This window comes from Nycticebus coucang, chromosome 10 (genome assembly GCF_027406575.1).
Source record: "Nycticebus coucang isolate mNycCou1 chromosome 10, mNycCou1.pri, whole genome shotgun sequence".
NCBI classification, from domain to species: Eukaryota; Metazoa; Chordata; class Mammalia; order Primates; family Lorisidae; genus Nycticebus; species Nycticebus coucang.
In genome coordinates this window covers 11,409,906-11,423,047 of record NC_069789.1, presented here as the reverse complement: position 1 = coordinate 11,423,047, position 13,142 = coordinate 11,409,906, and the positions used below count along the sequence as shown (strand labels likewise).

General features: G+C 35.5%; 1 protein-coding gene across 5 annotated transcripts in view; it reads right to left on the bottom strand.

Moving 5' to 3' along the window:
* The window catches only part of AKT3 (AKT serine/threonine kinase 3), a 404,883-nt gene that overhangs the window by 121,461 nt on the left and 270,280 nt on the right, over positions 1-13,142 (bottom strand). For all 5 annotated transcript variants that reach the window (XR_008382960.1, XM_053604360.1, XM_053604362.1 and 2 more), the window contains exon 10: positions 5,335-5,463. Coding sequence is in view for 4 of the 5 variants with exons in the window: in XM_053604360.1 (XP_053460335.1) it covers positions 5,335-5,463 (129 nt within the window). In the remaining variant the exon portion in view is untranslated. The remainder of the gene's footprint in view (positions 1-5,334; positions 5,464-13,142) is intronic.

Sequence of the window (13,142 nt, the reverse complement as noted above, 5' to 3'; positions counted from 1 at the left end):
TAACTTGATTATCAAATAATTTTTATTTTTACACTATTACAGAAGTGCATTTCTCTAGGTTTCCAAAACCACCTTATTCAACCTTCCCCATCTGTCACCATCTGCTTCTTTTTAGCATGTACTTTTTGTGTGATCACATAAGCATGTGAAAAATAACTAACATTCAGATGATTATCTGCTGGTACATTTGAGGACTGGGCATAATAAAAGTGAACTGCCAAAACGCACTTAACACTTTTAATTTTGTTGGGTCTTGCATGTAAGCTACATTTGATTTTCAAACTGTTTTACAGTTGGAAAGTTGATCAGGTACTGCTAACTCAAGAGCAAAGCTGAGACTCTAAATAATTAGCACTGCATAAAATGGTTTGGATTCAATAGGAGCCAAATCAAATAATAAAATTTAACAGAGTTTCTATGTGATTTCTAATTTCTTTTATAATTTCTAGGTGTGAAAATATAGTACATTTTACAAAACCAAAATCCCCTCAAGATATCTTACGGTCCATAATGTACTACTCAATTTTATTTCTCTCCAATGTAAGAAAGAACAAAACACGCTCATTTAAAACTCTACATCCAAATGCATTTTTAGAGTTGTAGCACAGTAAACACACAGTTTACATGCCTTCTTATCTCTGAAAGAAAACAAAACAAAAAATCTGATTTTTTCCTTTAACAGTAAAGATTCTGAAATGTTTCCCAAGTTGGAAAATTGCATTGTAGCCCCATTCTTCATCAAAGAGGTAAGAGAATGAATACCTTTAAAAATATCCTTTTTTCAAAGAATGGCATATTAATACAATAAGACTTATTTTTTTCTGATTGTCTTTGCACAAGAAACAAATTGTTCGTTGAAATCTTAAGTTTATTTAAAAACTTGCTGCGTCTGACATATAGGACATTTAATAAACTGGCTTTGAACTGCTTTTTAACACTTTTTGAAGTATCTTTGAAAATATTCTTCATCTATCTTTGAATAGCAAAAAATTTCTACTAGATTAAAACATTAAAAAAATAAAGGAATACTTCTGCTAGATAAAGTAGGTTGCAAAAAGATCCCTATGTAATGTGTAAACCAGTCTGAGAACAGAAGGAAAAATATCAACAGTCATTCACATGAGAATAGTCAAGAACATATTACAGATCTAATATGCAACTACTACTTACATTACTATCAAGAAAACACTAGCGCTAATAATGGTAAATACCAGAAATTCTAAGGTTCAAAAGAAGTGAGAAACACTATCTGAACTAAAAGGAAGCTGGTTTCAGCTTGTGCTAATCCCTCCCTGACAATGACCTTGTGAGCCTGATCACATTATCACATTGGTCTCATTTCCCAGGTGACTTTCCTTCACCCACGGACTCAGACCTCACGTCCTTTGCATTTAGTCTCTACACAGATGTCCAGCCTCCTCTTCCTGCCTCCCCTCTCCTGCTGCTGAACCCTCCCTGAAGGCGCAAGCACGTTTCTTCCACTCCACTGTAGGTAACTCTAGTAGTTACTTTTCTTGCGTAATAATTACTTAATAGTAATTACTGGTTACTTTAGTAAACAGCAAACTATTTAAGGACAAAAACCATTTCTTACTATCTTTGTATTCCCTGTACCTAATTCAATTCTTGAATTTTAAACCCCTGATACTCAAAAAGTATTTCTTTAATTAATATTTTTCAGTGAAATGGTCTGCAGTGGACCATTTCCAGGAATTAAATTCTCATTTTTTAAAAAATAAGGATAAACATAATCCAAGCTGCAAATATGCAGGATATAGCACAAATATTTATAATATAAGAATTTAAATTTCATGAGAAGTTAGCTGTTTTGAGATTTGTCACACTTAAATAGTAACTACAATAATCATTCTCCTCTATAAAAATGTTAAGATATTAATTATGAATCACGATGTATCAACCGTAGATGAGTTTATAAACTGCTTTTAATGACTAAATTGTTGAAATATTATAAAAGTATCCAGAAATGTTTCTTGTCTTTAAAAAGAAAGCAGTAATTTCTTGTGAACTGTGAACTTTTTATTTAGAAACAAGTACATTCTTGTATTAATCTTCGTTTTGTTCTTCAATTGATGACATCTGCATAGAAAACAATATTTTTGTTTCTCTGGAGATTATCTGCTTCTGAAATGAGATGTATTTTTCCTCTTCAGAATTAATTTCCCCTAACTGTGATTCAACTAATTTTGTTATTCTAATATGGGATACCATATTCCATGGCAAAGGTATACAGGGGTAACTGAACTCTAGAGAAACAAAGAATTTGTTTTGTGACATTCACAAAAATAATCCTCTTCTAGAAAATAGGATCTTTTCTTTGAATAAACAAGAAACAGTGCTTCTAAATTTCACCTAATTCAACCACAAAAATAGAAAATTTTAAGCTCCAGATTGTGTAACAGAGAGTAATATATTTGGCAAGAAAATAATACTTGGAAATTTAGTATATTTTAAACATTATTTACAATAACTCAACATTTTTGAAATGTAAATTTAATCCTTAGCTGAAAAGAACTATTATAATAATAAACCAGCATGAGTTACTGAATGTGTAAGGAATGCTAGTACCACTGTGAATTTATTCTACTTTCTAATTTCTTTTGATTATCCTTTCCTATTTAGCATTTACAAAGCACCCTTTTAAAAATTACAATTATTTACACCTATAAATAGTTATAAAACTGTGACTTCCGGGGGCCATGATATAGTTAGAAAAGTAAAAGTGGGCTTTATAGGCAAGTAATCTACTTAGAATCCTAATTATGCCTTCACCATCTCCTAACCGCATATAGATTACATTAATAAATCCTAATTCTGTGTTTCCTCACCTAAAAAAATCAGGTTTGCTATCTATTACCAAAGATAATTCCAAATATCAAGTAAAATAATCAATAGAATGCACTTACATAGCATATGGCACATACTAGATGCTCATTGAATAGTAATCCGCACCCATCAAAGATTAACATCGATTTGGCTCTGGCCACACTAACCATATTTAGAATTTACTCTTGCCTCAGGGTTTTCACACTAGCTGCTTTCTGTGTTTGGAAAGCTGTTTCCTTACAACTTTGTGATAGCTCCCCCTGCTTCTAATCATTCACATCTTTGGACAAACATCACTTTCCCCGAGCATCATGTGGAAGATGTTTTGCCAAAGATGGCTACTACCTTCCACCTCAGACGCTCTTCTACGAAGGAGAGATGGGGTGGTACCTTTTAAATCTGTTCAGGCTTACAAGTGCCTCAAGGAATAAACACAAGACAGTAACGATGTTGTGCGACTTCTGAAACAAGGCCATGAAAGGAGATGCATACATATTCACAGCAGCACTGTTCATGATAGCTAAAAACGGATGCAACCCGAATGTCCATCAGCTGCTGAATGAATAAACAGAATGTGGTCTATCCATACAATGGAATATTACCCAGCCATAGAAAGGAACGAAGTAGCAATAACACACTAAAACACAGATGGACACTGAAGCCGTCACAGAGACTCCGTACCGTGTGATTCCATCGGTCTGAAATGTCTAGAACAGGTAAATCTACAGTCGATCAGTGGTTGCCGAGGAGGTATGGAAATGGTGAGCTAATGGGAATGGGGTTTCTTGTTGGGGTGATGAAAGCACTTTGGAATTAGATAGCTCTAATGGTTGTGCAATTCGATGAACATACCAAAAACCACTGAGTTTTGCACTTTAGAAGGGTGAAATTTATGGTATATGGTATCCCAACATAAAAAAATACTATGAAAATACATTTTTGAAAAGTTAACAAACTTTTCATAGTTTACCAGGGAAGGTGGAAAAGCGCAATACAGCTTCTAACTCATTCCCTAAGCCTGACTACTCTGAAGCTGTCATGATGAGGAAGCCCCAGGCCACACGGAGAAACCAAATGTAAGAGCTCCTGCCAAAAGCCCTAATAAGGTACCATGGACAGCCAGTAGAACTGCTCGACATATGTGAAGATGCATCCAGATGACTCCAGCCTCGAGCCATAGAATCACCTCCTAACTGTAAAGTCCATGTGGCTGAGGCCTGAGACCCAGTGTAGCATAAATTAGCCGTCCCTGCTAACCCCAACTGCATTCCTGATTCAGAAAATCCAGTCATACAAAATGGTTGTTTCAGAATGCTGTCTATAATAGCCACACTACACCTTTCCCTTTATCTTGCTTCTTTTTCCCTCCATGGAACTTAAGACATTGTTATTTATTTATTCTTACTCTGTCTCCCTCCACTAATTCCCCGAGAGGAGGGTGCTTTTGTCTTGTTCCATAACCATTATCACCCAGAAAATACCCGAAATGTAGCAGATCCACAATAAAAATTCGTTTTAACAAATTAATAAATTATTGCAAAACCCTCAGCATAGACAGGTTACTAGTTTGAAGCTTCCTTTGATGACAATTCCAAAATAGAATCATTTCAACAACTTTCACAATAAAATACATTTCTTTAATTAAGTAAAAACCCCACAATACTGTAACTCCAATAATTACTGTTTCTTTGTTTCTAAGGAAAGTCCAAGATGGTTTACAGAAATGTAAATATTCTTGCTGATATCAATTATTCTATTTTAAGTAAATCAGTCAAAATAGGTATAAAGAGGGCTGTGCCTGTAGCTCAATGAATAGGGCGCTGGCCACATACACCCAGGCTGGCGGGTTCGAGCCCATCCCGGGCCTTCTGAACAGCAATGACAACAACAACAACAACAACAAAAATTAGCCAGGCGTTGTGGCAGGCGCCTGTAGTCCCAGCTACTTGGGAGGCTGAGGGAAGACAATCACTGAAGTCCAAGAGTTTGAGGTTGCTGTGAACTGTAACGCCATGGCACTCTACTAAGGGTAACATAATGAGACTCTGTCTCAAAAAAATAAATAAATAAGGCGGCGCCTGTGGCTCAAGGAGTAGGGCGCCAGTCCCATATGCCGGAGGTGGCGAGTTCAAACCCAGCCCCGGCCAAAAACACACACACACACACACACACACACACAAAATAAATAAATAAATAAATAAAAATAGGTATAAGAAATGAAATGTATATGGCCAGGAAATAAAAATTGATTTAATCATTGAATCTACTTTAGTTAGCACCTTTGTGCTTATGAATTTTATAAAATTTAATTTCCATATATTCTCCACTCTGTAATATCACTTTTAAAAAAGTGAGAGCAAAATAAATTTGATTCAGGTTGAAATACAGGTAAAAGTAGTGGGTACTGCAATTACTTTTAATGCTTAAATGGTTTACTTTGCAACACATTAAATGAATGTTATTTTTTCTATGAATGAAACTAAAGCCCACCTCTGGCGCAAGGTACTCTGGTGTTCCACAGAATGTCTTCATGGTGGCTGCATCCGTGATCCCTTCTTTGCAAAGTCCAAAATCCGTAATTTTTATGTGGCCGTCTTTGTCCAGCATCAAATTCTCCAGCTGTGTATTAAGAAAAATGACATAAATCATTCTATAGTCTTTAACAGTCAGAAAATAGTGTTTTGAAAAATTATTGAATGCTGAGTAAAGTATTTTGGAAAGAGAACAGAGTTGTAGTTGATAGAACTTTCAATACTTACAAATCTTATAGCTTCATATGTGAAAAGAAACATGTTTTATAAAATACTTCATTGATGACAAAATCATTGATTTTTAAGCTACTGGGAAAGAATGCTATAGCTTTAAGAGCCATTGTTGTGTAAGCTCTGAGAATTAAAGCCTAATTGACTTTTCAAAGCAATAACAAATCTCCTCTTTGTTTTTAAAAAAATAAAATGTGATCTCTACAATCCCAAAGACATGAACATCTTCTTCTATATATATATAGATGGTTTTCAAAATGTTCTCTTGGGAATCTATTGCTACTATAAAACATTCACTTACAGAAATGTTTTTTGGTGGTGGTTGTAAATCAAACCTAAATCTTATTTTGTAAGGTAAGGCGATACCCTCTTTTGCAGTTCTTTGTACTAAAGAAATACCAACCTTTTTAAACATAAAAAGAAAAGGAATATCAAAGTCAAACATTCAACAGTTAATAAAAATATATAGCACAAATGTTATAAAGTTGGGACCTTTTGGAACACATTAATTCAAAAACACCAAAGAGAAACTTACACTTTGAACCAAGTAATATTATCTGCCTCAAGAGAAGGGAAGAGTTTGGTGTAAAGCTAACACAATTAAAAATAACAACCTTGTAAGTCAGCAATCTCCCCCACCATTTTGAACCCACGATTCTGATTATCATCACACAAAGCTACATGTGAGTCCTGAGTTGTGACCATAGAGCCTTACAGAGCTGGGGTCCATAACCACCAGTCATGATACCACCGACAAGTGCTTCCCGTGTCACACAGAATACACGACATGTGAAAAATACATTACCAGGATGAATGATAATAAACTTGCACTTCAGGAGTAGATAATTATTCTACTCCTTAATGCAATGATATTTAAGTTTTAATTTTATCCAAATTCAGAGATCTTACCTCTTCCTAACGATTCTCTACAATCCAGAACCTAGAAATCCTGCCTGATTTGTAAGTGACAGTAAGTGCTAAATACTGAAACCAAACCAGAAATATCAAGAAAAAATCTCTCTCTACATCTAATTTCTTACTTCTACAACTCTTTATTTCTTCCTTGATCTTTCTCTTCTTGTGTCTAGTGTTTCTCTCTTTTCTCCTTCTCTTTCAAAAAAATAAAACACCTCTTCTTCCTCCCTCCTCTAACTTGCCATAATGAGAAAAAAAAGTATATGAATGAAACTTGTTCTGTCAAACAAAAATGTATATCCCCTATTCTCAATTTTTTTAAATATGCTTATTGTTTTATTATATAAAAATGCAGTAATGTCCTCAATGGACATTAATCTCTACAATACACAAAAGTTCTTATAAAAACTACAAATAGTCTGTAACAATATTAAACAAAATGTTAATGTACTTTCTACCCCATTCCATTCATCCTCTTCAGATGCTTTATATGCGTGGGGAAGTATTCATAGAAACCGAACTGCATACATTATTTCTTTACATTTTGACAAAGCTATTTTGAAGGGTCTAGATAAAGAATAAAAATGTATAAACACTGCTTTTTAATACCAAGCACTGTGTGAATGTGTCTGTGTGTGTTCATCAATATCCCAACTTGCACCCCATTCTCCTATGTCACCTCTGAGATTTACACCACACAGATGTGGGATGAAGAATGAATGAGATGCAAGGATAGGGTCGGGTAAGGGATAAACAGAGGGTGACTAACTGTCCCCAGTTATCCAGGGCAGAGGGTTTCACAGGATGCAGGACTGGTTAAGCGCTGTAACTAGGCAGTCCTGGGCAAATCAAGACCGGTTTTATCACTACTTGTTTTATAAACCAACTTTAAAAAGTACAGTGATACGGGAAGAAATAAGGTAAGCCTAAGGGAGGATTGTAAGAGACAGGAGAAGGGTCCAGGCCATGGGCCGAGTAGCACATTGCAGGAGAGGCAGGAGAGTGCAAAATGAATGAGACTATGGGTTCAAATCAGAGGGTTGTGTTTAAATTTGCCCTTCACCCCTTACTGTGAGACCCTGGACATATTACTAATTTCTACATGCTTCAATTTTATCTATAAAACAAAAGTAAATAACAGTAATAATCCCATGTGATAGTTCTGTCGAATGCAGAACTTCACACTCCGTAAGCATTCAATGAATGAATGGATCTTTTTTTAAACGTAAAGAGTTTAGTGGCCAATTTGTAAATTATCAAAATAGTATGGGCTCTTCTAGAAAACCGTGTATTTAAAGGAAAGAACTAAGTTCAGGAATGGAACCCCATAAATCACTTTTATCAGCTCAATGATTTCATTGAAAATACTTTTCTAGGCCAGTGCAGGGTTTATGCCTGTAACCCCAAAACTCTGGGAAGCCGAGGAGGGTGGATTGCTTGAGCTCAGGAGTTTGAAACCAGCCTGAGCAAAAGTGAGACCCTGTCTCTATCAAAAATAGAAAAACTATCCAGGTGTTGTGGCAGGCGCCTGTAATCCCAGGTACTTGGCTGAGGCAAGAGCATTACTTGCGCCCTGAAGTTTGAGGTTGCTGTGAGCTATGATGGCACAGCACTCCACCCACAGTGACAAAGTGGGACTCTAGTCAAAAAAAAGAAAAACAAAACACTTTTCTATATGTAAAAATTTCTTTTAAATAAAACAAAGGAAATGGTGCATAATTTTCATATGTTATTTTATAATAACGTGCTCCCATTTCCATCAATTTTCCTCTTTCACCCTTATAAAATGTCATTTTGCTGAGCATCAATGACAAAAACTTTTCCATCAAAAATATGAATAAATAGACATGTATCATCTTGAAAAAATGATCTCCCTAAAACCAATATTGCAAATAAATAAATTTGGAGGTATCTAACATTCAGTCCTGTTATACAATAAATAATTTTATATAAGATACATTAACAAAGTTTCCACAAAATACAAAACCATTACTGGAGTGATTCACAAACCTGCAGGATGCAGTCACCTGAAAGTCTTTTCAAAGCACACCAATGGCCTAGATATACATCAAAAACATCTGAAAATGTATTTGCTCATGAATGCTAACTTATTAAAATATCTTCCTGCACAGGAAATGAGGCTCTACCTTCAACAATAAATGGCCAGCAGCAAACTTTTATTAATTTACTGGACAAGTGCAGCTATGAGAGGCATTCAAATGGATTTGCATTTGAATAAAATCACAGTCATCAGTGATGAGACCAGAGACAAACCTGAGACTGATCAAAGAACTAAATCAGTTCCCGATGATGCTATTTTTAACACATCTGGTATAAATATATTTGAAACGTTCATTCTAGTATCTTCCAAAGTTTAATTTGATTTTAGGTTTATAAAGTTCTCCGGCAATTAATCCTCTGCATTCCCCATCTAGACTTCACTTTTGGAAGGCAGAATGGAGTGACAAGCACAGTAAGGAGCTGGGACTCATGAGTTCCAATAATCTCGACCTTCTGACTGCTAACAGTGCTTGTAGGTGTTCAAACAAGATGTCCCCTTGGTGGAAAGATGCCGTAAGGTCTTCAAGACAAGATGTTCTTTAGTCTTACAGGCGTTGTTCATTTTGCAAACAAAAACTTGACAACACAAGTTACTGTTGCAGGACCTGACTTAAGTCTCTGCACATCATACACTTTGTTCTCAGTGTTTTTCACAGGTGTGCCTGAAATAATTTGTACAAATAGTGGATTCTTGTGTGTGTATATATAAATATGGAGTAGGATACATTTGAAGAGTCATCAAGTTCAGAAGACTGGATCATTGTTGGAAGAATTTGGATATAAAGGTAGCTTTAAAAAATGCTTCTTGCAAAACATGTAAACTGTCAAGTACCTAAGAATCTGATTTGGAAAACAAAAGTGTGGAACCTATTTCAAATGCAACTCTTTCATTTGCATATTTCTTTTCAAATAAATATAAAATATTGAAACTGAAACCAAGTTGGACAAAATTATTTTGAAGCCAAGGAACATCCAGCCGTACGTGTGTATGATAAAGGCTGTTGTCATCACCGCATGCCTCAACTGGCACATTCCGTTTCTGACTGCTCTGTAGCCAAAGGGTTAACTGTGTCACCAATTTAGGCCATTACTTTAGTAAGTCACTTACTAGGCTGCTAGGTTTGAAAAACGTCACCTATAAAATGTGGACAAGTTCCACATGTCTCTGATCCTACCTAAAATCTCTCTCATTCTACTATACATAATCCTTTGTGCTGTGGTTACAAATGTCATAAAAGTTTTGAATATTTAATTTCTTAAAAACATAGATGTACCTCTGTCCTATGCTATATATTCACTTAGACCTTTATGTTAAGGCTATTTTTTAAAAAAAAAATCCACTTAGAGATAGTCGGGGGTTGTGACGGGCACCTGTCCCAATTACTCGGGAGGCTGAGGCAAGAGAATCGCTTGAGTCCAAGAGTTTGAGGTTGCTGTGAGCTGTGACGCCCCAGCATTCTACAACTGAGGGCAACAAGTGAGAGTCTGTCTCTAAAAAATAAATAAATAATCAATCAACTTAGAGAGCAGAGACCACTTAACTGTTTTGTAGAGTTAGTGATCTGTGCAAACAGTAACTATGTGGCTGGTATTATACATCAAGTGGGTACTTTACATCGCAGTTCAACAAATTTAGTTTCATTCCATCACCAGAAAGGATGGGGCAGTGGAACTCATTTAATGAACTTCAATTTACCAATATGTTGATTGATTTGTGAGAAATAATTAAAGGAGAACATTGACCAGGACAATCCTAATTACATTATTCCAAAATCAATGCTGCCATCAACGGAACAGTTTTTCTTTAGGCTTTTTTGAGATAACTGTCTGGTTTCAAACATTCTAGATGTTACTTATTACTTCAAAATTGTTTTCATTTACTTAAATCCCAGGCCTCTCTCCTTCACCCCACCCCTCCTCTCTCCCCACAATTTGATTCTTAAAACTTCAAGTGGAACAGAAGGAGGAGACTCGGGAAGAGAAGAGTTACTTCTAAGAATATTTGGAAAGTGAATATATATTTTGTCTTGTCACATAACTAATTTATTTTAAAAATCTATGTTCAATTTAAAAACATTTTTATTTAAATATCGAGGATTATTTGGCCATGCAGACATCAGACACAAGAATCCTGAATTCTGTCACATTCTAGTTGTAGAAAGATTCAGTCCTGATAAATCTAACAATGTGGATGAATCGCATTAGATGTCATATTGAGCAAGAGTAGTTAAGTTACAAAAGAAAACATGTTTTATTACTCCTTACATAAGAAATTTTAGAACACCTACATGATGGGAAAGGACATTTGCATATTTTGAATCAGACAAAAGCTTGATAACTAGGATCTATATGGAACTCAAATTAATCCACATGAAAAAAGCCAACAATCCCATACATCAGTGGGCAAGAAAGATGAACATAACCTTCTCTGAAGACAGACAAACGGCTAACAAACATATGAAAAAATGCTCATCATCCCTAATTACTAGAGAAATGCACATCAAAACCACCGAGATACCATCTAATCCCTGCAAGAATGGCCCACATCACAAAATCTCAAAACTGCAGATGCTGGTGTGGATGTGGAGAGAAGGGAATACTTTTATACTGCTGGTGGGACTGCAAACTAATACAACCTTTTTGGAAGGAAGTATGGAGCAACCTCAAAGCACTCAAGCTAGACCTCCCATTTGATCCTGCAATCCCATTACTGGGCATCTACCCAGAAGGGAAAAAATCCTTTTATCATAAGGACACTTGCACTAGACTGTTTATTGCAGCTCAATGTACAATCGCCAAATGTGGAAACAGCCTAAATGCCCACCAACCCAGGAATGAATTAACAAGCTGTGGAATAGGTACACCATGGAATACCATTCAGCCATTTAAAAAAATGGGGACTTTACATCCTTTGTATTAACATAGATGGAAGTGGAACACATTATTCTTAGTAAAGCATCACAGGAATGGAGAAGCATGAATACTATGTACTCAGTTTTGATATGAGGACAATTAATGACAATTAAGGTCACAGTGGGGGTGGGGGAAGGGGAGAGGAGAGAGAGGGAAGGAGGCAGAGGGGTGGGGTCTTGGTGTGTGCCACACCTTTTAGGGGCAAGACACGATTGTAAGAGGGACTTTACCCAACAAATGCAATCAGTGTAACCTGGTTTCTTGTACCCTCAATGAATCCCCAACAATAAAAAAAAAAAAAAGAAAAGAAATTTTAGAACAAAATAAACTAATTTTGGTGATGGAAACCTGCCTGGAGCAGGAAGTGGAAAGATACCAACAGTAAGGGGCACAGGGAAGTCTGGGATTAATGGAAAGTTTTAGACCATGGCTGTGGCACCAACAGTTAAACAATACATGAAAAGATGTTTTTGGCCAAAGTCAACAACTATATTTAAAACGTATAGAATTTTATGTGAAATGTATGTGAATTTTATGTATAGAAATCTACTTTAATAAAGGTACAATTTGCTGTAAAAAAAGATTCAGGCTAAACACAATCACGCTGTTGAACTGCATTAATCTCGAGTCCATTTAGACAGACAGTTGGCCATCTCTGACCTATATGTTTCATGAAGTGCATAGTTCATTTTTTTCCTAAATACAGTGTCTTACAGCTTCTTTTAAATAAATACATATAATATCCTGTATAACACAAATACTAAATCATTGTCATTATGTAAAATGATACTTGGTGATGGTAGTTACTCCTTAGGGTCATTCATTATCTAAAGGCACACAACAGAAACATCTTAAAATGGTCTAGACAGCTCCTTAATTAATGAGATAATTTAAGAATCACAGGTTTGAAGTAGAGTGAGACGTAAGTGAGGAATAACAATGATTACTTTTACATGTAGTAATACACAGATACCTAACTCATTTCATACATATAAAACAGAAGTTCATAAAAGCCTCATGTAACTTCTATTTCTACAAATCAAATTACATCTTAAGTATAATACTTGGTCAATAAAGCAATTTGGTGTCAAACTGTATGTCAAGATTACTATGATTTATTTTTTAAGGATATTTGATTTAGAAGTTCAAAATGTGTCAACAGTACAAATTTCCTTAAAATAGCTAACCTAACTCACAAAAGTGCCACAAGAATTATTATTACTTTGCGCGAGTTGCTCTAGCAATCTGCAAACTCTTGTTTGTGGGCCAACTGAACCATTACCTGTAAATAAAGTTTTATTGGAATACAGCCAAACCCACCCATTTACAGACTGTCTGGGGCTGCTGTTACCCTACAATGGTGGAGTTGTGTAGTTTGCTACAGAGAACATATGGGCAGCAGAGCCTAAAATATTTACTATCCGCCCTTTACTTTGCCAATTTTGAGCTATCCTAAAGGTCTCATCAGAAAGCCACTTAGAGAAGTCAAGACACTAATACTAATAATACAAATACATGCTTTTATAAATGCAAAACAAATTACTAAAAACTATATTAAAGACACTTCATGTATTTAATTTAAACCCACCAGAGAGTTAACATTAAAGTCAAAAATGAATATTTTCCTTCCAATAGTCTTATTAAGTT